Below are 22,575 nucleotides of genomic sequence, written 5' to 3'. Positions count from 1 at the left end.
TTTGTTTCTTGTAAGGTTGTCATCTTGGCTCTCCATCTCTCATCTTGGGGGAGGCTTCTTAGAACTTTTCTGACCTGCTCATCAATAGGGATTTGCTTTCCAAGAGAAACAAGCTCATTAATGATGTTAGTAAATCTAGTTAACATTTCCTGAATTAATTCTTTTGGTTGCATTTCAAACCGTTCATATTTTGACATAAGCAAGTCAATCTTAGAGCGTTTCACTTCGTTAGTTCCTTCATGAGTGACTTGAAGTAAATCCCAAATTTCTTTAGCATTTTTACAACCCATAACACAGTTGTGTTCATTTGGTCCAAGTCCATAATGAAGTAATTTAACAGCAAGTGCATTAATTTCCATTTTCTCAAAATCTTCCTTATCAAATTCAGACATGGGTTTAGGTACTACCTCATTTTCACCAGTGGTTTTGGTAATTTCAAAATCACCAACTTCGATCACTCTCCAAACCTGGTAGTTGTCGGCTTTGATAAAAATCTCCATCCCGTTCTTGCAATAGGTGTAGAATTTTCTATTGAACATAGGAGGACGCTGCGTAGAGTAACCTTCTTCCAGTTTCTCGTGATTGTTCATCTTGATTCCAGGAACTTAACTCGTCAGGGTTTCCTGATTTCTTCGAGGAACCTGCTCTGATACCAATTGTTGACTCGAATGAACAATACAAGAGGGGGGGTGAATTGTATTGTTGAGTAACTAGGGTAATTTTTGCGGAATTCTTAAAGAAACTTAAACAAAACTTTAAAGTGCAAGAGAGATTTTACGTGGAAAACTTCTTGGCCCTAATCAAGAAGAAAAAACCACAACTACAAGGGATTTTAATCACAACTCTTAATAATAATAGGGCAAACAACCTATTACAAATTAAGACTTCTAAACTCAAGTTCCTCTACGAACTTAAGTTCCCCCTCAACTAATCCCTCAATCAGTTGAGCTCTCGAATCTCTCTCTTTCTCCTTGCTTCACTCAAAGCAATTTCACACTCTAGAGTTTACCCAAACTCTACCCCAATACAACTCAATATAAAACTACTAAGATGCTAAGTACAAAGACACTCAAGGACTTAAGTGGATTTTTGACTCTTTTAGAAAAGCTAAGAATCGTAATGCTCAAGTGTTTTTCAAAACAGAAAACTAATCCTATTTATACAGGAGGAAAGCAGTTGAAAAACCTTACGTTTTCCTTAGCACCCACTATACCACAACTTCCATGAAATAAGGAAGTGCAGTTCGTGGATGCTTGGGCAGCAAGCTGAAGCGCACAGCAAGGAAGTGGTTTCCTATATTTTCTCAACCTCCTTTACCAAGTAAAAGCCGTTTTGAAAAATAGTTTTACCAAGTCAGATTTTCCAAAATGTTAGGATAAAATCAGAACATAAAATCTTTTAATAAATAAGATATTTTACTTAAAAGATATTTTTCCGAAATAAAATTAAATCTTTGTTAAAGAAAGGAAAAATAAAATCTTTATAAACTGAAATTAAATCCACTTAAATCCTATCAATTAACAACGTACTTAACATATATACAAGAAGCCTAAAATAAATAATAAAGATACAATAGACTCCTTGGAACACAGTGAAGCTTCGACTCTGGAGCTTCAGTTCCTCACTCAAGGAACTTGGCTTCTGATTGTCTTCTATGCTTGTCCATAGCTCATCCTTTAGACTTGTTCCATGCTCCATTCTAACTCTAGAACTTCGTTGCATATAAAACCTGTCAATACATCAAAGCTAACAGACAAAAGTTAAAGCCCCTATGGGTTTGCTTAGGTTCCTTGAGTCATCATCAAAACTTAAGATCAACACTAAGCTACTGGTCCCCAGCAAACAACCAAAGATAACGACTTTTCGCATTGTACCTTCTCCAGTACAACCAATTACCCAGGATTAACTCCTTTGCAAAACAAACACAAAATTAGGGTAATAATGAGAAAATTAGGGTTTTAATTTGAAGAATTGTTGAGAATTTATGTGCAAAGGGGGATTGTTCAGAGAATTGAATGAGAACATTGAATGAGGAAAAGGGTTGGTTGTGTTCAATAGCTTAGAAGGAGAGTGAAATCGAGAAAAAAGAAAAAAAAGGAGGGAAATAACGTAGGTGGGGCCCATAGAAGAGAATTCCACCGGAATTTTAAAATGGGCGGTAATCTGAGTAGTTATTTAATTTAAGGAGTGGTAAAATATATAAAAAATTAAACGGGCAATTATTTTGAAAGTGGATACATTTTTGGGTGATAATTTAAAAATTTTCCTAAAAAAAAATAGGATTTGAAATGATGGGCTTTGGGATGGAATTTGAAATTTTGATAAAAATGAGTATAATTCTTTAAGGGTTGGATTTCAACCAAATACAAATTTAAATTTTAACATACCTGTTGGGGTTTGATGAGTCCGACTCACCGCGGAAACAACCCCAATCCAAGGAACCACTCGTAATTAATAAAACCATAAAGCATAAATAAATAAACACAAGAAAAGGAAGAACGAATCATACCCTTGAAGCGAGCTTCGCCCTCTCAAAACGGGCTCTTACTTGAAAGTCTTGAGCACCGCAAATGTCGTGCCTCCAACGGTATCCACCCACAAAGGACGAACACGACTTTTTAGGTCCGCTACCTTGGAGTTAGCAAGGTCGGACCAAAACCCAAGTGTTAATGGAGTTTAAGAGTTTTTTCCCAAAATATGGAATGCTCTTTCTAACTCCCACTCAAGCACTTTACTCCAAATCCCAAGGTTGGTATTTATAGAGGAAAGTATGAGTGGGAATTTCTATCCCATCAATGTGGGATCATGAAATTCCACAAATTAATTTAAAGCTAAATTAAATTAAAATTGCAAACTAATAATAAATCTACAAGTGGCATTACCATGTGAAATGGGTTGGTGAGGACCACATGGAGAGTAGGGGACCATACTTGCTCCCCACTCAATCCTCTCCTTGTGCCACATGTCCTTACCCACTTGCTCCCATATTCCTCAAGCTTCCTCATAGTGACCGGCCCTATGGCCCAGCCACGAGCCCAGCCCCGCACCAAAATGCGGGTTGCTGCTATGCGCGCAAGCCACGCACTTGGTGCGGGCTTGCTGCTGTGCGTGGCTGCTAGTGCGTGCGCTGCTAGCACGCCTAGCTTGCGGCAGCTAGCTGCTGCACGCACCACGTGCACGCGGCTGCTAGCTGCTGCTGTGCGTGGCTGCTAGCACGCACCTAGACAACCATGCTAGGCTCGGCTTGGTGCGCTTGCTAGTCACCTATGCTTGGACATTTTTGCCCCTAGCATTCGGATGCTCGGGGCATTCCGATGCTAGGGGTATTTTGGGAATATGGTCGATTTATTATTATTTTGTGCGTCTCGTCTTTTTGTTATTTTTGACTCGACTTCCGACGATCGGTTTCGACGCTCCAAGCTCGAATTACCGACGTCTAAATATTTAACACTCGGGCGACGAATTAATTTCTTCCGAATTAATTCGTCGAGTCGGTTCGTATATTTTGCTTGGGTGTGACGCGAAGGGTTCAGTCAAGATTAAGCTGTAATATTAATTATATTAATATTACTGATCGGAAGCGGCCTCCACCCAGACATTCCGATCACTTGACCTTACTGAATATATTAGCTTTCTAATAATTCTGAACCCACTATTAGAATAATACACTTGTTCGAAGGACACCATTCCTTTCAAGAGGAAGCCCCGGTTAATCAATTTGATAAACAAAATTTGTTTATCAAATGTAAAAATGGTAAATAAAACAACATAAATGCCCAATAATCATGGCATTTTCGTAAATATATCAACAACGGTGGGACCCATATTTACTAATTTTTTTTTATTTATTTACAATTTCGCCAATTGATAAACAAATTTTGTTTATCATATTGATAAACTTGTATTTTCTCTCAATACCCAAACTTGTTATTTGGCCCAAATCTAGCACTTCTCTCTTCAAATCTTTAAAGCTTTTCTATCTTTCATTATCGCTAGGGGTGAGCAAAAAATAAGGGTATCCTGAATCGGAAACGGAACTTGTTCCGGGTAGCAACATGGAGAACCTGTTGCAACAGGTTTTGATTGAGGTTCTCTATTTTTTAGAACCGAAACCTTTAGGGTACCCTGTAACCTGATAAAAGTATCACTTAATTTCAAATTATTTCTAACTTAATTTTTATATACTAAATTACAATTATAAATATATGTACTACATCCGTTACAGATTATGTGCAACGATTTGACATAAAACAGAGAGGGAAAATGTCTAATCGTTGCACATAACTTGTAACGGAGGCAGTATTAAATTTGTTAGACAACTACTATTAGTTTGTTTTATTTGCGAGTTGTAAACATTATAGATTAGTGACCAACCAGTTTTATCAAAAAAATCTGCAAAAAGTTAGTAAGTATATAACAAGACAAGGTACCCTACATCGGAACAAGAACATGTTCAACATATTCCGTTTTTGGTAGAGCTGTGAATTTGGGTATTCAAGTCGGGGTCAGGTCGGGTCAAATTAGGTTTCGGGTTAAATTAGGATAAGGTTATGTCGGGTCAATCTAGCCTCTGATCAAGTTTAGGTTCAGGTCGGGTCAATTTCGGTTTAGATTATTCCGGGTCGTTTACCTTTTCGGGTATAGGACGGGTTCGATTCGAGTCAAATTCAGATCGAGTTCAATTTCAGGTTCGAGTTGTGTTGAGTCGGGTTAGAGCGGGTTAATAGATGGTACATTTGAATTCAGGTTAGGGTTGGGTTAGATAATTATTTGGTCGGATTATTTTAAAGTTAGATCATTCTTGGTTTTGATTCAAATTCAATTCGAATAAATATCGATGTAGTGAAACTGAACCTATATAATTACGCCTTTTATAATTTGATCAAACATTATCAAGATTTTATTAAAGCCTATATGCGAAGTAATAGAGAACAAAAGGCATATAAGCTGTACAAATTGTACCAATATTTAGTTAAGGATTGAGGGTTTATAGAACTGTACCAGCTGAACAAAAGGTGTGTAAAATTTTACTAAACCTTTCATGACTCGGGTCAATAACAGGTTGTGCTAGGTTATAATCGTTTTCAGGTTCTAATTAGGCCAGGTTTTAATTCGGGTTCGGATTGTTGTCGGGCTTAGGTCATAAAGTATTGGATCAAATCAGTTGTCGGTTAACATCAGGTTGATTCAGGTCGGGTTACAGGTTCGGGTTTAGGTCATAAAGTATTGGATCAAATCGGTTGTCGGTTAACATCAGGTTGATTCAGGTCGGGTTACAGGTCACTAGTTTCACCCCGTTGTTCGGGTACAGATCAAGTTCAGATTATTGCTGGTTTAGGTCGGGTTCTCGGGTCGGGTCAGTTTTTGACAACTCTAAATTATGGTTACCATTTTGGGGAAACTATTGCAACAGGTTACGATTTCGTTTCCAGGAATTCTTATAGTGTATCCTGTTATGCTCATCCCTATTATCGCCGTGAACTCGTGAAGTGATGTGGGTTAATTATTTTTCCCATAAAATTACTATAATTACAAAATTATAGTTATACCCTTCTCCAAGCTTTGCTTGTTTACCGTCTTATACAGAGTATATAAACTCTACAATCTCTGATCTCTCGGTCTCTCCTCTAGGTTCTAACCAAAACAATTTCTTCGGCAATACTCCAAACCCTCACTTCATTTTCTCTCTCCTGCAAATCCTTCAAACAACTCAACAATGGCGGCATCAGCCATGGTGCTCGACCCCAAACCAACCCCACCACCATCCGAACCACCCGCAACAATCTCATGGACATCCTCGGAAGATTCCTCCGCCCCAGAAGAAGAAGATCTTTACGGCCGATTGAAATCCCTAGCACGCCAAATCGAATTCATGGAAATCCAAGAAGAATACGTCAAAGACGAACTCAAAAACCTCAAAAGAGAGCATCTTCGAGCTCAAGAAGAGGTCAAAAGGATTCAATCTGTGCCGCTTGTTATTGGGCAGTTTATGGAGATGGTTGATCAGAATAATGGGATTGTTGGGTCTACTACTGGGAGTAATTACTATGTGAGAATTCTTAGTACGATTAATCGTGAGTTGCTTAAGCCTTCGGCTTCGGTTGCGCTTCACCGACATTCGAATGCGCTTGTTGATGTTCTTCCTCCTGAAGCTGATTCGAGTATCTCGCTTTTGAGTCAGTCTGAGAAGCCTGATGTTAGTTATAATGTGAGTTTTCTCTCTCTTAGGGTTTTTATTCTAGGTTTTGGGTTATTGAATTTTAGGGTTTTGTTTGGTTTTGTTCAAGATTTGGAATTGTGGGTTATTGATTTGATGAGTTTTTTTGGTTGAATTGTGCTATTGGAGTAAAATTGTGAATTTGGTAATTTAAATTAGGGGTTTGGTAATGGTTGATTTGAAATATTTGTTATTTCCTTTTAATTTGAAAGAATTTCATACTGTAATTGGAGTTTGATTTTGTGCTTCTTGATGCATGTATGAAGGAGACTTATTTTTGGTGATAAATTGTGAATTTAGTTAAGAAAACGAGGGTCTTTAAAATTAAGGGTTTTGTTTTTCTGTATTTTGATGGTATATCATGTATGAGAACTGAAATGTGTTGTTAATTTTGAAGTTTAATGTGAGAGGTGAACTTTTGGGAGCATAGCTGCATATTTAGTTGCAACTTTAAAGGTTGGTGAATGATTAGTACTGGTATAAATGGTAGTAATAGAATAGGTGATAAAATGATTATTTGAAGCAATAAAGATTCATCTACTATATTGTACTACCTGATAGTATTCCCATACTTTGTAGGGCATTTCTGGTATCTTGAAAAGTACTATCTTTAAGGAATGATGCTGGTTAATCCTGTATCTATTGATCTGCCATGAGGACATGACTACAATATTGTTATATTGGTAGATTTGTACCTGAAAGCATCATACAATTGTTTAGTAATGCTCTATCCTGTTACTATCTACTGTTCCTTTTATGTGTAAGGTTTATCTGTGGCAGTTTAACCTCTGGCTAGGCAGCATTAGTGTGTTACAATGTCTGTTGTTATGTTCATTCCATGTTGGGAACTTTTTACTTTTATCGTTATCTCAGAGGTGTTGTATAGATGTGAATATCTCAATCCCATACTCTTGAGTAAGATATTTAGGGCATATAGCATTTAGTTTTGGTTTTGAGATTTTACTAATTGTTTGATATTAGTTTTGTAATGAATTGAAAATTAAATTAAAGAATGCATAAACTATTTTCATATACAGCTTGTTTGGTAACTCAAAGTATTTATTTAAGCTTTCTCATTGGATTGCCTGCACTTCTTTCTATCTTGGTAGCAGGACAATTATACTGTTGAAGCTGCATTGTGTTTATTACAGTTTGCATCTATTTTTGCCTTTGTTCTGTGGATTTACTTTTCATGGTGTTCTTCATTCCTGACTTATCCTTCTTTCCTTTTATGTGTTTGGGGATTATTTGATTGTAAGGGTATTGAAATAGTTGTGTTGCAGTGCATCATTTGTTCATCATTGTTCAAAGCTCACTTCTACATATATCAGATTGTTCTTTTACACAAATATGTTCATCGATCTTTAAGTCTCTTGTGAATCTACGTTTCTTAATGCTCTTCTGGCAATAACTTTGTCAGGACATTGGAGGATGTGACATTCAAAAGCAGGAAATTCGTGAAGCAGTTGAGCTGCCTTTGACTCATCATGATTTGTACAAGCAAATTGGTATTGATCCTCCCAGGGGAGTTTTGCTTTATGGCCCTCCTGGTACTGGAAAGACAATGCTTGCAAAGGCTGTTGCCAATCATACTACTGCTGCCTTCATTAGAGTTGTTGGTTCTGAGTTTGTTCAGAAGTATTTGGGTGAGGTAGGTCTTTCCCAACTTTTATTCCCTCTTTCTCTCTCTCTAAAATTTTGTAGGTGGGTATCTATATACCTTGTAATTTTATTTTCTTTCCATGTATCATATTTTATTTTTCATGTGTTGTAATTAGCGTCTTCTAGTTTATACTGACCTTAGCATTATCCCAAAGTCTCTAAAGAGGCTGTCAAATATGCCGGGTAAGAGACATAATATATGCAGCCTTTCCTTTAGAGATATTGACTGTTAGAAGAAAATAAATTATTATTAACATAAACTACATAGCTTAGGCTTTTCATTTCTGGTCAATGGTCCATCTTAGATGTTTGCCATGCGTATAGGTTTGGACACTTCACTATTGGCTAAAGAGGAGTAAATTAATGCTTTTCACCTATACGTATGTTGATAGTATAACATAGGAAAGTATCCTTGTATCACCTATCCAGTCATATCTTTGGACACTCACATTCAACTTTGCATTTTTTTTCTTGCTAGACCTTCGGGACCTATATCTGTTTCTTTAACTTTTTTCTGTTTTCTTTTTTTTTTTAATAAAAAAAACCTATATTTAAGCAGATTGTTTTAATTAATATTTTTTTTAATTGAATCATGTTGAATTTTTTTACTGAATTGTTCTGTTTTGTTTAATGTAGGGTCCTAGAATGGTCCGTGATGTATTTCGCCTTGCTAAAGAGAATGCACCTGCAATTATTTTCATTGACGAGGTAGATGCTATTGCTACTGCTAGATTTGATGCTCAGACTGGTGCTGATAGGGAGGTTCAGCGTATCCTTATGGAACTTTTGAATCAGGTATTATTCAAAGAGCATATAAGCTATACAGATGTGTCTGCTCCTATAAAGATGGAATGTATAATTCTATGTTGCCATCCCCTGTATTGTATTTATGTTAAATTTTTGCTGCTCCTGTAGATGGATGGGTTTGACCAAACCGTGAACGTTAAGGTTATCATGGCAACTAATCGAGCTGACACTCTTGACCCTGCATTGCTACGTCCTGGAAGACTGGACAGGAAAATTGAGTTTCCTTTGCCTGATAGACGACAAAAGAGGCTTGTTTTTCAGGTGCACTATGATCCTATCTTTCCAGTTACCATTTCCTTTATTATTCCTTTTTATATTGTTTGGGTTGGGGGGACCTTTATTTATTTATTTTTCTCTCCTGTAAAATTTTTGTTATTGACATTGAGGGCTGCGTTGCTTCTTTCATGTTCCAGTGGTCTATTACTCTATATGCATTAATTTATTATCTGCCCACATTTTCTTCCAGGTTTGTACTGCCAAGATGAACTTGAGTGATGAAGTGGACTTGGAGGATTATGTCTCACGCCCAGACAAGATTAGTGCTGCTGAGGTTAGTAGGATGATGTATTTTGTGCCTGTGTTTAATTTGTCTGTTTTATGACCACTTCGGATATTTCATCAGTATGGATTAGTTGAGAATTAGATTATATCTGAATTTATCCTCTTGATTGTGTCATAGGTAAGATTTTAATCCTTATTGTATCAGTCTTAATTTCCCCAGTTATGAATTTATGTCTTGTTGTGGGTTCTCGTTCCTGGCTTGATTTGTTGGAAGACACACTTGCGTGAACCTAAATGTTCTACTGCCTAATGTGTTGACTCAAGTTAGAAATTGCTGTTGTCCTCATGGTTGCTTGTTCAATATAGCTAAAAGTCAGACAAAGATGCCAATATTTTCTGTCCTGGAAAATTGCTTTTAGGTCCACACTTATAGAGCAGCATCATTTGGTATTGGGTGAGGTAGGAAGGTGATGCAGTGTGTTTCATATTATTAGATCCATATCTCCATATTTTCCTGAAAAGAAACTCTACTGGGACTTGGTAATCATCACTGGTTAGAAATCTGGTCCATTGATTTTCTTTATGGAACCGTGATCATTCAAATTTATCTATTACCTTTGTTTGACTCACTTGCTATAGATTCATAATATGAACAAACTTTGAATAGTTGAGTAGGTGGTAGAAATGTTTAAAAAGATGGTGGGTGTAAGAGGAACTAAGAGAGAGAGTGTAAAAAGACGAGTAGGTGTAATAAAGTACGAGAGAATACAGAGAAAAAGGTGTAAATCTGGAAGGGCTATGATGGTAAATATAGTATGACAAAAATGAAATAAAATTATGCGTGTTTAAAAAAATTTCAATGTAAAGTGAGCAGAACAACTAAAACAGAGGTAGTATTATACAATCATGTGTAAAAGTTCCAGAAATAATGTCCTTAATATAAATTCTGGATCTTCAATTATTGTAGATCTTATTGGAATGGAAATATAAGAACAATTTCTGCCAGCCAAGAAACTCGTTCTTGGCTTCATCGTTGATATCTTTTTTCAGTAACTGCAACACTCATCAGCCCCTGTAAATTGATTGTGCTGTGCTTAATGTTGCATAAGGTTGCTGACATTTGGGTTATTGAGCTGCTCACAAAATAATTAAATCAGGCCTGATGTTTAAGTTTGAAATGGGGCATCGGTTCACTCGACCTTGCTATCTAGCACCAAGCCACCAGTGTTAATCATAGACTTGGCTCACAGATGAAGGGGACAAGGTTTCTTGATCCACCCCTCTCCCCTCGCCCAAAACTTAACTTTTTCCTCTGGGCGCAGTTGCCCCTGTAAATTTTACAGCCTATACTTCCTCTCACACTCTAGTTATTGGCCTTTTGGAAATTGGGTTTTCTGAGTTATATCTTTATCCTGTTATTTTTTGCCCTGCCACTTGGCTTTCCTTGTAAGGATTCAAAACTAGAGTTAATTTGTTGACTGGCTTAGTCAGGTGGAAGTATCATGTGTAGCGTGGTCTAATGTCTTACAGTAGCTGGTGGTTGTCAGACTGGCATTGTGCTGGATTGAGGCTGAGGCTGTAGCAGGAAGAAGCTTAAGGTCAATCTTTCTGTGTAGCTAGCTTTTTTTAGGGCAAAAAAAGGGCTTTGTGTCACTTGATATTGCTATTTAGCACCAATTGTCCTTCGTCTATAGACCTCTGGCTTACAGAAGAAGAGGACTGTAAGGCCTTTTAACTTTTTTCTCTGGAGGCAGTTGCCCCTGTAGATTTTACAGCCTACGTATCCTCTCACACAGCACTTGTTGGCCTTTTGGAAATTGGGTTTGAGCTCAAACTTGGTTTTCTTTGTAATGATAAGTAGGATGTGTAGTGTGGACTGTGGACTAGTAGCTAGTGGATGTCAGACTGGTGTATTGAGGCTGCTTGTTGGTCTTAGGGAAATGGCTACTAGATCTATTTTGGTTATGAAACTTTGGAATTATAGTTCAGATCTCCGTGTTTGCTGTATATCTTCTTTTTGGTGAAGGTAATGGCTTTTGTCCAGTTAATTTAGTACAGAAATTCTTCACTATCTCTGATCTTTAAAGCAGAGGCCACACTACCTCTAAAAATTTGGGTCTATTTTACTTTACGTAATTGGTGTATAATGATTAAAACTGGCTCCTTATAATTTGATTTAAACATATTTCTCATCCTTATAATCTACAAATTTGCCAACATATATGGGGCAGAAAAAGATATTTACAGATAAAATGATGCGTCACTCTATTTTTAGCAAACTTGCATTTTGAAAGATGGAAGTATCATTTATGTTTGTGATATCTTAATCCTCATTGAGACTTTCCTTCTCATCCTGACACTTTCATGACAATTCTTTTATGACTTTCTAGCTTTGAAATGGGCAAAAGTCAGTAAGTTTGTGTGGATTTTGCTTAATTCATGACATCTGGTTGATAGGGTAGAAAGAACAGGTATCTTTGAAAAAATAGTGAGAGGTACTGGACGATTGAAGCAAAATTGTTCTGAGATTATAAGGGTGGATATTGATGCCAATTTCAGTAGGATACGATAGAAATTGCTAACTTTAAGTAGCTGACATTTGGTTTGACATGGATGAAACAATCATTTTGGGAAAGTTCTGTTTGTTATTGCAATATGAGTGGACTATTAACAGCTTTAATGTAATTCAATACATTCTAGTCTATGTTTTAATTTAATGATTTTACTTGATCTCCTATACAAAAATTTGTGTCGCCCTGTCTCCTACCTAATGCATGTAAAGACTGTCTAATGTTTACCTTATGAACTCTTGCAGATCACTGCTATATGCCAAGAAGCTGGAATGCATGCAGTCCGCAAAAACAGATATGTTATTTTGCCAAAGGATTTCGAAAAGGGTTATCGATCCAATGTGAAGAAGCCTGATACAGACTTCGACTTCTACAAGTGATAATCCCAAGTGTAGCCAAGAACGATCATCTATTTTCATGGTTTTATATTGTTAAGAGACCTGTACGATATGGTTCTAAGAGTTATTTATTAATTGGGACCTACAGTTAACATTTTATTTAGAGTAATGACTTGAAACAATGTTAAACTTTCACTCACTTTTGTTTATCCTCTTTTTACTTGTATGTTGTGACTTGTAATCTTTATGTTTCGTTCTTTAAATGTTTTCTTACTCTCTTTATCCTCCTTCCCTGCACACCAACAATTCCCAACTTCTTGTATGAACTATATGCTCCAATCCTCCAACTGAAAGCTGTCTCTATGGTAGCCACCGACACTGTGACAGACTCCTATCTCATTCCAACATAGACTTACAATACTGATGTTCTGAGAATTTGTTGTTCCTTTCATGGAGATGTGAATTGTAATTAACTGTTTTCTGATTATTCGTACTTGATTGGAGTTGCCAAATTTTGTCTTTTTTTATTTTGTTGATATATCTAAAAAAAGGAGATAGAATGAAAGTGAAGAACTTGCATTGATGGGTAAGTACAAAAGTGAGCAAATCCAAATGCTTTGCTATATAAAACTATCCAGTTTCTGGCCTGTATGCAACAACTAGGGATGGATTTGATGAAAATTTTAAGATACAGCAGCCTGTACCTTGCTTGGTACAGACAAAAAGCGCGGAAAGAACATGTAGCTGTTTTGTAATGAACTTACTGTTGTTTTTTAAAGAACATATATCAGTTTTGTAAGGAACATCTAATTTTATGTTTTTTTTTGTATATATAAAGAACACCTGTAATATAAATAATGAACATGAAAATATTATGTAATGAACAGTATTTATATATATCTACCATAATTTTAAGACAAAATTCAATGAACATTTCACAATAAGCAATGAACATTATTTAATGAACATTTCACAATAAGCAATGAACATTATTTTCACTCTTTTTTGGTGCAAACATGTTATTTTTTACTTTAGGTATATGTTCTTTACATTATAATAGTATGTTCTTTTCTTTGCAGTTGTATGTTCTTTACATTTGTATAATATGTTCCTTTTGTGAAATGGTGGTACGATGCAAGGTACCCATGCCTGTAGGAACCACACACTGTTTGGATTTGATGCTTATGACAAAAGATCATCAACTACTCTGTAGAGGCTTAAGTTGAAACTATCAAACTAAGGGCTTGTTCATAAACTAAATAGAGCCGAAATGAATATTTTATGAGAGAAGAAAATTAGGAGTTGAAATTAAGCTGAAGTGAACATACCCTAAGTAACTCCCCTTGTCCAAAATACTTGTCTATGTTCTTAATACTGAATACTTCCTTCATTTTTTTATAGTCCCATTTTGACAGTCCGACTCAATTATCACACTCTCACAGTCATACTTTCGACCCAACCTGATAACCATGACAATAGCTTTTGCTTCGGCTATTTCAACAGGCCAACAGGCCTTAACTCTTCTGGTAGCAGCAAAGACCACCTTCCCTTCTGAATTGCGCGCAACTACCCCTAGCCCCCACCCATCCCTCTTCTGCTAGAGAGGCGTCGGTGTTAATCTTAATGGTTCCCTCAGCCCTCAGGGGGAGGAGACCAATTCGTAGGACTAGGCTGATGCATGACTTATTGGGGTTTGTAGATAGCATTGGAGTACTTATTTGTTTCCTCCACCCATCTCAGAACCAAGCAATCACAATGCTATTTGGAGTGCTCACATTCTGAAAGACATTTAAGTTTCATTCCTGCCACAAATACCACATTAAATATACTCCACGCACCACCATTTCAGTCTGCAATCCTTTCCAATTATCAAATACGTCACAGGCCCCTTCAAACTGTTCATGTTTAACCATTGCTGCACAATCCAAGTCATACCAAAGTTCCCTGACCCTAAAACAATAAAAGAAGCTAAGATATGCTTCCAGCTTTCAGTCTCAGTACTGCATTATGGACAGAGATCATAATCACTGTGATGGCGATATTTTAAGAGTGCACGGACAGCAGCATTTCAGTGCAGAAGCGCCATAAAAAATTGCGAGTTTTCAGGAATACATTCATCTTCCAAATATCTACCCATGCTCGGTGAAAGTCATCCAAGTTGCATCTTTGCCAATCATGTAAGCAGATTTGACGATATACAAACCACTGTTAGAGAAAGCCCATGAAATCTCATCTCGAGGAAGGCTCGAGTTAAGAGGAATGGCAAGTACCCAGCGAGTGTCTCTTTCATTAAAAAACTCCCGGAGTAGATCAAATTTCCACTCCATGTTGTCAAAGCAAATTAAATCACTCACTTTTGACAGCTCATTTGACGGGGTACTAGTCACAAAACGACCACTGTCATCAGCTAGCCAAGTGTCCGACCAAATATTTATATTATTACCATTGCCCACCCTCCAAATTATCCCTTCTTTCACCAAGGATTTCGAGCCCCAAATGCTTCTCCACGAGAAGCTACCACCATATCCAAAATTAAGTTATGAAAATAAACATTGTGACTAATTTAATGATATATTACACGATGTACAATAGCACTTATTATTTATTTTATAATTGTAAAAAATTAAGCAAAAGTATGTGAATAAACATAATATGCAAATACCTTTAAAAAAAAAAACACTTAATATGCAAATAATGTATAAATAAAAATTAAAAAAAAAATCCAAAACGAACTGAATATACTACATCCATTAATTATTATATGCAACAAAATATTTTTTATGTCTCACAAATAATACCATTTTGTTGCACATAATATTTAATGGAGGTTGTATATTTTTTGAAACAATATTCATAAGTAGGTTGTATATTTTTTGAAACAATAATATTCATAAGTATTTATAAATAAGTAAGTTGTATAAAAATTTGACATATAATGAAAATATATGAATAACTAGTTTTATGCCACGTGCGATGTCCGCGTTGTTTATTGAATTGTAAGATAAAATTTTAATCTATATATCAAATTTTAAAATATATCATTGATACAAATTAGTTAGAGAATTGATGTGCTTTTGTGACGATTTGTCATCTAATAGGCATGTAATGACTAATAATAATGTTGGTGGAAATGTTCGATTGAATACACTTAAAAAAAAAATAGCAAAAAATAAATTAAATGAAATAAATGTTCAAAGCCCGCTGGGTTGTCCGAAATTAAAACTATGGGCAAAAGTTGAACATTTCTTGACTCATAACTTGAAGTGACCCAATTCAAAATGACTCATTACCCAACCCTAATTGATGGGTCTACATAGTAATAAGATTCTATTAGATTGCGAAAGTACTCATTTTATTTTAGCCGATTCATTATAAATGGATGTTTAACACTTTGATTTATATTAGAATTATAATCTAATAATTTTTTTAAATAAAATTATAATTTAATTTGTATATCTGAAATATTGATATTTTATCAAAAATAAAACTTTAAACTAATCTATCCTAAATGGCGTGACACTTAAAAGTCAAACAATAAAACCATTTCTTCTGTCTACGATACCCAAAAAAAAAAAAAGTTTCACGTGTGATTTAAGCTACTTGTAAAAGTTGTTGCCCTGTTGGTCATATAAATTGGGCCTAAATTCACCCACCAATTCTCGAGAAATCGAATTTGCATTACACAACTCGGATCCTCCATAACCAAATTCATCTGGGGTTGCAATCTTCACTCTTTAATTCTAGTCAACCCCTTTTGTTTCTGCCTATCACCCACAAAATCTTCAGATCTCAACTTCACTTTCATCATTTTTTCAAGGTTTAATTTCAATCTTCTTTCTCCTTTTGTTCAAGTTATTGATTTTGTCATAAAAATCTGATTTTGGGGTTTTCTATTCAATTAAATTGATTTTCAATTGAAGCCCTGATCAGTTAGAAATTGAATTTGTCGGGGGTAATTTGTAATTGGGGTTTTTGCAATTGAAATTCTTTGCCAGCATAATTGGATCAGGGATTTTCAATTGAGTCCTTGATCATTAAGGCTTTGATTTTATTGGGGCTAGCTTTAGCTTGGGTATTTATTAATTAGGGTTCTTATTCTTGCAATTGAACAAGTAAATAATTGTTTTTTTTTAATCTTTGATTCGTTTTACAGGTTGAATATTTTGTGGAGATATATATTGTGTTTTGTTTATAGAAGTCTGTTTTAATGGCGTCAAAGAGAATCTTGAAGGAGCTTAAGGATCTGCAGAAGGATCCACCTACTTCATGCAGTGCAGGTGAAGATAATTTTGATGATCTCAGAAAAATTTAATTGAATTGGATTGATTGTAAAAATCTGGGCTTTTTTAAAAAAATTAAAAATTATTATTTTATCTATTAATTTTCGTTATTGGTTTTGACGTGTTGATGGTGGTGTTAGTGAGTTTTCTGACAATATAATTGGAGTTTCAGATTATTTTAAAATAAAAAGAAGAGAATGATTCCTTCTGAATTTTTTTTAGCTGTATCTATTATTCTTGCGAGCTATGTTGTTTGATGGGAAGGTCCCAATGATTTGATTTGTTGTTGTTTGCTTGTCTTTCCCTTGTCGCCCTCTTTGCTAGAATTGGGGTACCGTTTTTTGGTTGTTGCAGATACCTTATTTTTGTGTGGGAGCCTGTAGCCTGTGTACATAATTATCTTGAGACTGGGATCTATGATGGTAGGATTGATAGCTTCTGCGGATCGTAAAGTTTGATTTTTTGGCTCCCGATCGCCTGCCATTATGTGGTTTCTTTGGGTTATGAAAACTAGTACCAAAGAATTTATTTTTCTATGTATCACCTTTAGAGAGGATGGAGTATTGGGAACATATAGAACTTATAGATTTTTATCATTGAGGGTAGAAGTCAAAAGAGTTGAATTTTTTAAAGATGGAGGTTTAGGGCCTGTTCTCTTCAGCTTAATTCATTTCAGTTTAGCTCAGTTCAGTTCCTAATTTCCTTCTCTCATAAACAGCTCAGCTCAGTAAATCAGAACAGGCCCTTAGTTTGGTTATGGCTAATATGCTTCAATAGACATGGAATGTTATGGAGAGGATCGCTAAACTTCTGTCTAGTTCTATTGTCTTGCTGGTGTCAATGAGAGAGTTGCAGAGAATTGATCTGGGATGTGTTTGAAGAGAGATCTTAGAACTCCTTGATTCTGTGGTTATGTCCAATCAAAGAGTTTGTTTTGGTTTCTTTCAATTATTCTACCTTAATAGACAACATCAACTTAAATTTTCCTATGGAGATTTGAATTTATGTATCTTGAGCTTCAGTTTTAATGAGGTGTTAGTTTAGGCTACTTTGACTTCGTACTATGAAATAATTCGGGGTTTAACATGTACGGAGTATATAGGTCGGATTTCATTTCTTCACATCCACTTCTGTTGCTTTAGATGTTCTTGTGGATTATGATCAGTCTAATGGAACTAACTGTAGCTTGTGTTGTGTGAATCAAAATCATTTCTTATTACTATGTTGCTTGAAGATGGAGTGAGGAATTGCGTGGACTTTTTTTTTTAATTAATTTTTTTTTAAAAATAAATAAAGTCAATTTTACCTCATGTTCCAAGTATTAGGAAAGATCTCCAGTGTGATGGGTTTCTGTATCCAATATAGGAAATGTCCTTGTTGATTATTACCCTTTTTGTTCTGAAAGTATGCAACTATTCTATGCTTAAATATTCATTTGATGGCTGTGGACCTTTGATTTTGTATTTGTTTTGCACTTATCACTGATCTACTTGATCTCATGAGGTGCCTCAAATGCAATACCACAATGAATACTTGTCAGTTTTTTCCCTTTTTTATCGACTCACTTTTTTTTTCCTCTTAAATGTTATAGGGCCAGTTGGTGAAGACATGTTCCATTGGCAAGCAACAATAATGGGACCTTCCGAGAGCCCATATGCCGGAGGTGTATTCCTTGTTTCTATTCATTTTCCTCCAGATTATCCATTCAAGCCACCTAAGGTAAATTTGGGCTCCAATTTATAACCCTCTTCGTAGTGTTTGCTCTGCTACAATTAATTTTCTGGGGTTGCATGCTCACTTTCTGTAATGTAAATATGCAGTGGATCATAGCTCCATTTTTCTTGCTAAAATATAATATGCAGAAATTCAATGATATCCTGTTATGGCCTCTCTTACTTTCACCTTCTCTTTGCCTCCCATGAACTTTGGTGTTATAAATTTACTTAAATTTATCCCCTGCCCTTGGCTGGAGTCTGCTTAGAGGCATTGATATTGTTGATAAAAAAAAAGGGTGAAAAAGATGTTAATCTTATCATCTGAAGGCAGCGAATCTGATGGTGGATCTACATATATGACCTGTTGAGAAGATAGACAGGATGAGCCCTTTTTTTTTTTTTGGTTGTTTGGAAAGCTCCGTGCTGTATAGTCTTAGCATTAGAAGCTAAATAAATGCATCCTTGGTAGGTTTAGGTGCTGCCAAATGCCAGCCTTGTTGGGGTGTTTATTGAATGTTAATCTGGTGTCATAATGATATCTCTTGTGCACTAGGTGAATCAGTTTCCTATAGCAATTTCTGTTAGTCCTCCTCAGTGGATCAGTTTATGGGTTGCCAGCGAGAACGTGAATTATACCGCATACATGTGCTGTCTTCCCTCTTTCTCCGTGGTTAAGGATTTAATCCCATTTTTTTACTGAAAGATGGTCAGAACTGACCCTTGTATTGTTCTCAGCTGTATCATGTAAATTTTGTTGCAGTGGAATTTGACAATTTATTATGCTCAGCATGTTAAAGTGAGGAGTAAAAAAAAAACCTAGAGTCAAACTGATTTCTCTGGCTCTGCTGTATGCTTGTACATGTGTTTTGTCGGCAATGTTTATTTTGTACCGATGTTTTTGTGCTGAATGGTTTGGAGGTTTTCTTGAAATATTGAAAGAAATGATGATCAATAACATTAGATGAGATTTGGACTCACGTGAATTTTATGCCCAAGTCAGTGAATGATAAGCTATGCTAGTAAATCAAGGTTTAGAAGGTAGTATTGGAAGTTGGAACTATTACCTACACCAGTGACCTTGTTATGTACTTGGTTTGTTTACATCTATTATTAATAGAAATGCTGTTCAAATTAACCATTATTGGTCTGAAGGACTGTCTAAAGTGTGAAGCACCCGTTGCTTAAACATCAGTGTAGTGTAGACTTCTTGTCTTTTCAAGTATTTATCTTGCTGCTGCTATGATGTTCACTGTTATATGAAACTTTGATATCAAACTGATATTATTATTCAATTTTGATTTTCCTTCAGTATATGTATATGATTTGTTTCAATAATGCAGGTTGCATTCAAGACAAAGGTTTTCCATCCCAACATCAACAGTAATGGGAGTATATGTCTCGATATCCTGAAAGAACAATGGAGCCCAGCACTTACAATTTCCAAGGTCTGATTGATCTCTGCTTTAGGTGCTATTTGTGTTGAACTTAAATAATGATTGGTGTTGGGAGGTATTTGTTGATTATTGAGTCTAAACTAAAGCAAAAGTAAAAAGTATATACTGATAAATTGGATAATCGGATGTGAATTTGAAGAGGTAACTCGAACTTGGGATTAATTTTTAAGGAAACTGATCAGAAACCTGGGTTTATTTTAATTCCTTTCTATAATATTATGGCTGACCTAGAATGAAGAGTTTTAAGTTTTCCATTCTTGATAAAATTGATACTCAACCATCTTTCGTTTCCTTGTTACCCCGAATTATTTGCTATCATCAAGCATTGAGACATGTTTCCAACATTAAGTTAGGAACCTAATTAATGAATGTATAATATTAATCAGGTTATTTGTGAGACTAATTTAACTTGAAAATTTGCCAGGTTCTTTTGTCTATCTGTTCACTTTTGACTGATCCAAACCCAGATGATCCCCTCGTTCCAGAGATTGCACATATGTACAAGACAGATCGACCAAAATACGAGGCCACCTCCCGCAGTTGGACTCAGAAATATGCGATGGGTTAAATTGTGGCCTTAAAGAAGCTATCTCCATCCTTTTCATTTCCAAGCCTGAATTTGGGGTGAAAAGCATTTGGAGTTGTCTTTGTGAATACTATATAAGATTTACTGCATTATAACTACCTAGTTGCTTTCGTGAAATATGTATGTGTTAAACGTTATGTCCTAAGATGTTTGTGATTAACTGGATTATGTAGGTGTCATTAGTAGCAATTTAATGGCAGCCTAATGATCTTTTCATTTGCTGATGACAAATTTAAGGCAAATTCTTAAACTCTGGCAAACTAACCGTGCTGGGTGCCCTCGATGTCGTCACAGTAAATGGCTAAATGATCCCAACTTGATTATGATAATCGAACTCTTTGGACCCTCACCTTGGGTGTTGTCCATGAAAAAAGTTTCACTATTGATGCCGTGATGCAGGACTATTTTGGGAAAGCAAGACCGCAATGAGATTAAATCATCGATGTACATAAAATATAAGGGGGATGTTTTGACTATATTTTATAACTCTACATACTATCACAGCTTATCATATCCATTTTGGTTACAGAAATTCCACAGCCTAGGTCCAAGAGTGATCCTCTTTATTTGTATAACTTCTTTCTTATCTAAGCACAGCAACATTTGTATAGAAAGTGTCAATATAATTTGATACATTTTTGTACTACGTTTCACATTTTTTGCAACTTTGAAGAGTGCATGGACTCCTAAGCAAAATTTGTTTGTGAGTGTAAGATAAAGAGAGAAAAATAGGAATGCATGTGATGAGAAGAGAGATAGAGAGAATTGACAACCTAAAAAGGAAAGAAAACATTAATTGCAGATAATGTGTAGCATCCATTTTTAGTAAAAATTGCAAAAAAGATGTAACGGAAGTAGTAGTAAAATGTCTTATGTTTTTGTTCCATTCCAAAGGTCCAACCAAACCAATTCCATTGGTTGTACGAACTTGGAATGTGAACTTCATTTCACTTTCCAATCTCACTATTGTTTGCCTAAATTTCTTTTGTAATCCTCGTAATAATCATAAACGAGTGTAGCTCCATTTTGAAAAGATGGATGTTTGCACAAGAATAATATTATGTGTTAGAAACTAAATTGGCGTCTCATGGTAACATACATAGTTCTCATTATCCCATGGTAAAAGTGGTTTACAAAAGGCCAACATTAGACACTATACTACGTAGTATAATTGATATACTAATCGGATAGACAGAGAGAGCTGCAGCTATTCCTCTCCATAAGGATCGACATCAATATCAAGAGTGATGAAACTAACCATGCTGTATTCATCCACCAGATCAATTAAGGCTTTGTTCAACTTCTCAAACTGTGGAGCCATACGACGATTTAATTGTGACAGTAACATCTGTGGCTCAGGGATCAATAAATCGTCAAGGTCTTTCTTGTTCTTCACAAGGTCCATTCAAGCTAGACCATTACTGAGAGAGACGACAGCCAGCCACAAATAAATTTGGTAATATCTGTCATGAACTGTGAATCGAGAAAATACACTACACAAACATCGAAGCTCTTACGCTGCAAGTGCTCCACAAAGTTTTTAAGAACCAGAACATAAGAGAAGAGCTCAAAGGACAATCGAAAACCAAATAATCATCATCGAAGAAAACCAAACAATCTTCAAGTTCCTCAGTGCAGTAAATCAAACCCCCATTATGACCCAATCCTAGTTCTCCTATAACATCCTCCAAGTTAATAAGTTCCCTGATATCCACAGCAACAGGACAGTGTTCGACGCATGGTTTCACAGTGTTGATACAAACAAGAGCAGTAAGTTGATTTTCCACTTCCTGCAGGACCAAGGACTAATTGTGCATACCCCATCACAACTTTCTCAAGGCTTTCCTATCACCAGTGAGTAGCTAATCAAACCTACGCAGCATTCCAATTCACAGTAAACAAAATTGTGAGCATGGAAGCGAAAGGAGTAGGATACAAAGCAAAGGACACACAACAAATATGTAATTTGTATTAAATACAAGGGAGAAATCCCAGATTAGCATTAACATAGAGGAGGCAGAGCTGAAAGTAGCCTTAACTTTGGATTTCACTTTATCTCCAACAAATAATACGAGATTTTCTATGTAAGGAACAGGAACAAACAATAACTATGAGTTACAAATACCAGACTATAAGATCACCACCGGTCAATGATCACGCTAAGTAAATGAAATTTAATATATGTAGACAATCAACCCCTAAAGTAAGAAAACAAGCAGCAACAAATTCATACATTACGTAACCTGAAAAATGATTCAAACATGTTTTGATCAAACTCAGGCCTTCATGATTGAACTAGCATTTGGACATCTAGAGGGTTCATAATAGTACGGAGTAAATAAAGTCACTCAAATTTTGACAAGAACAAGAAGTCATAAACCAATTTTAAAGACTACCACTCCTTTTTAGCTGCTCGGGTTGATGCCTTGAGTCAGATTCATACAA

The 22,575-nt window shown here is 35.8% G+C and overlaps 2 protein-coding genes and 1 pseudogene across 2 annotated transcripts; 2 read left to right on the top strand and 1 right to left on the bottom strand.

Annotated features, from left to right (window-relative positions):
- Positions 1–5,610: 5,610 nt before the first annotated feature.
- On the top strand, positions 5,611–12,377 carry LOC110727865 (26S proteasome regulatory subunit 6B homolog). Its single transcript, XM_021907443.1, has 6 exons — positions 5,611–6,208; positions 7,638–7,868; positions 8,516–8,674; positions 8,795–8,947; positions 9,153–9,236; positions 12,003–12,377. Exons 1-6 carry the CDS (start codon positions 5,717–5,719, stop codon positions 12,135–12,137), a joined length of 1,254 nt encoding a protein of 417 aa, XP_021763135.1. The 5' UTR covers positions 5,611–5,716; the 3' UTR covers positions 12,138–12,377.
- Positions 12,378–15,726: 3,349 nt separating this feature from the next.
- LOC110727863 (ubiquitin-conjugating enzyme E2-17 kDa-like) lies at positions 15,727–20,390 on the top strand. The gene is made up of 5 exons (XM_021907441.1): positions 15,727–15,912; positions 16,249–16,372; positions 17,967–18,094; positions 19,431–19,535; positions 19,969–20,390. Exons 2-5 carry the CDS (start codon positions 16,303–16,305, stop codon positions 20,110–20,112), a joined length of 447 nt encoding a protein of 148 aa, XP_021763133.1. The 5' UTR covers positions 15,727–15,912; positions 16,249–16,302; the 3' UTR covers positions 20,113–20,390.
- Positions 20,391–21,337: 947 nt separating this feature from the next.
- On the bottom strand, positions 21,338–21,954 carry LOC110728286 (annotated as a pseudogene).
- Between the last annotated feature and the right edge of the window lie 621 nt (positions 21,955–22,575).

The sequence above is a fragment of the Chenopodium quinoa genome, unplaced genomic scaffold (assembly GCF_001683475.1).
Source record: "Chenopodium quinoa cultivar QQ74 unplaced genomic scaffold, ASM168347v1, whole genome shotgun sequence".
In the NCBI taxonomy this organism is placed as follows: Eukaryota; Viridiplantae; Streptophyta; class Magnoliopsida; order Caryophyllales; family Amaranthaceae; genus Chenopodium; species Chenopodium quinoa.
The sequence above is the reverse complement of the archived record's forward strand: the minus strand, read 5'-3'. Positions and strand labels throughout refer to the sequence as shown.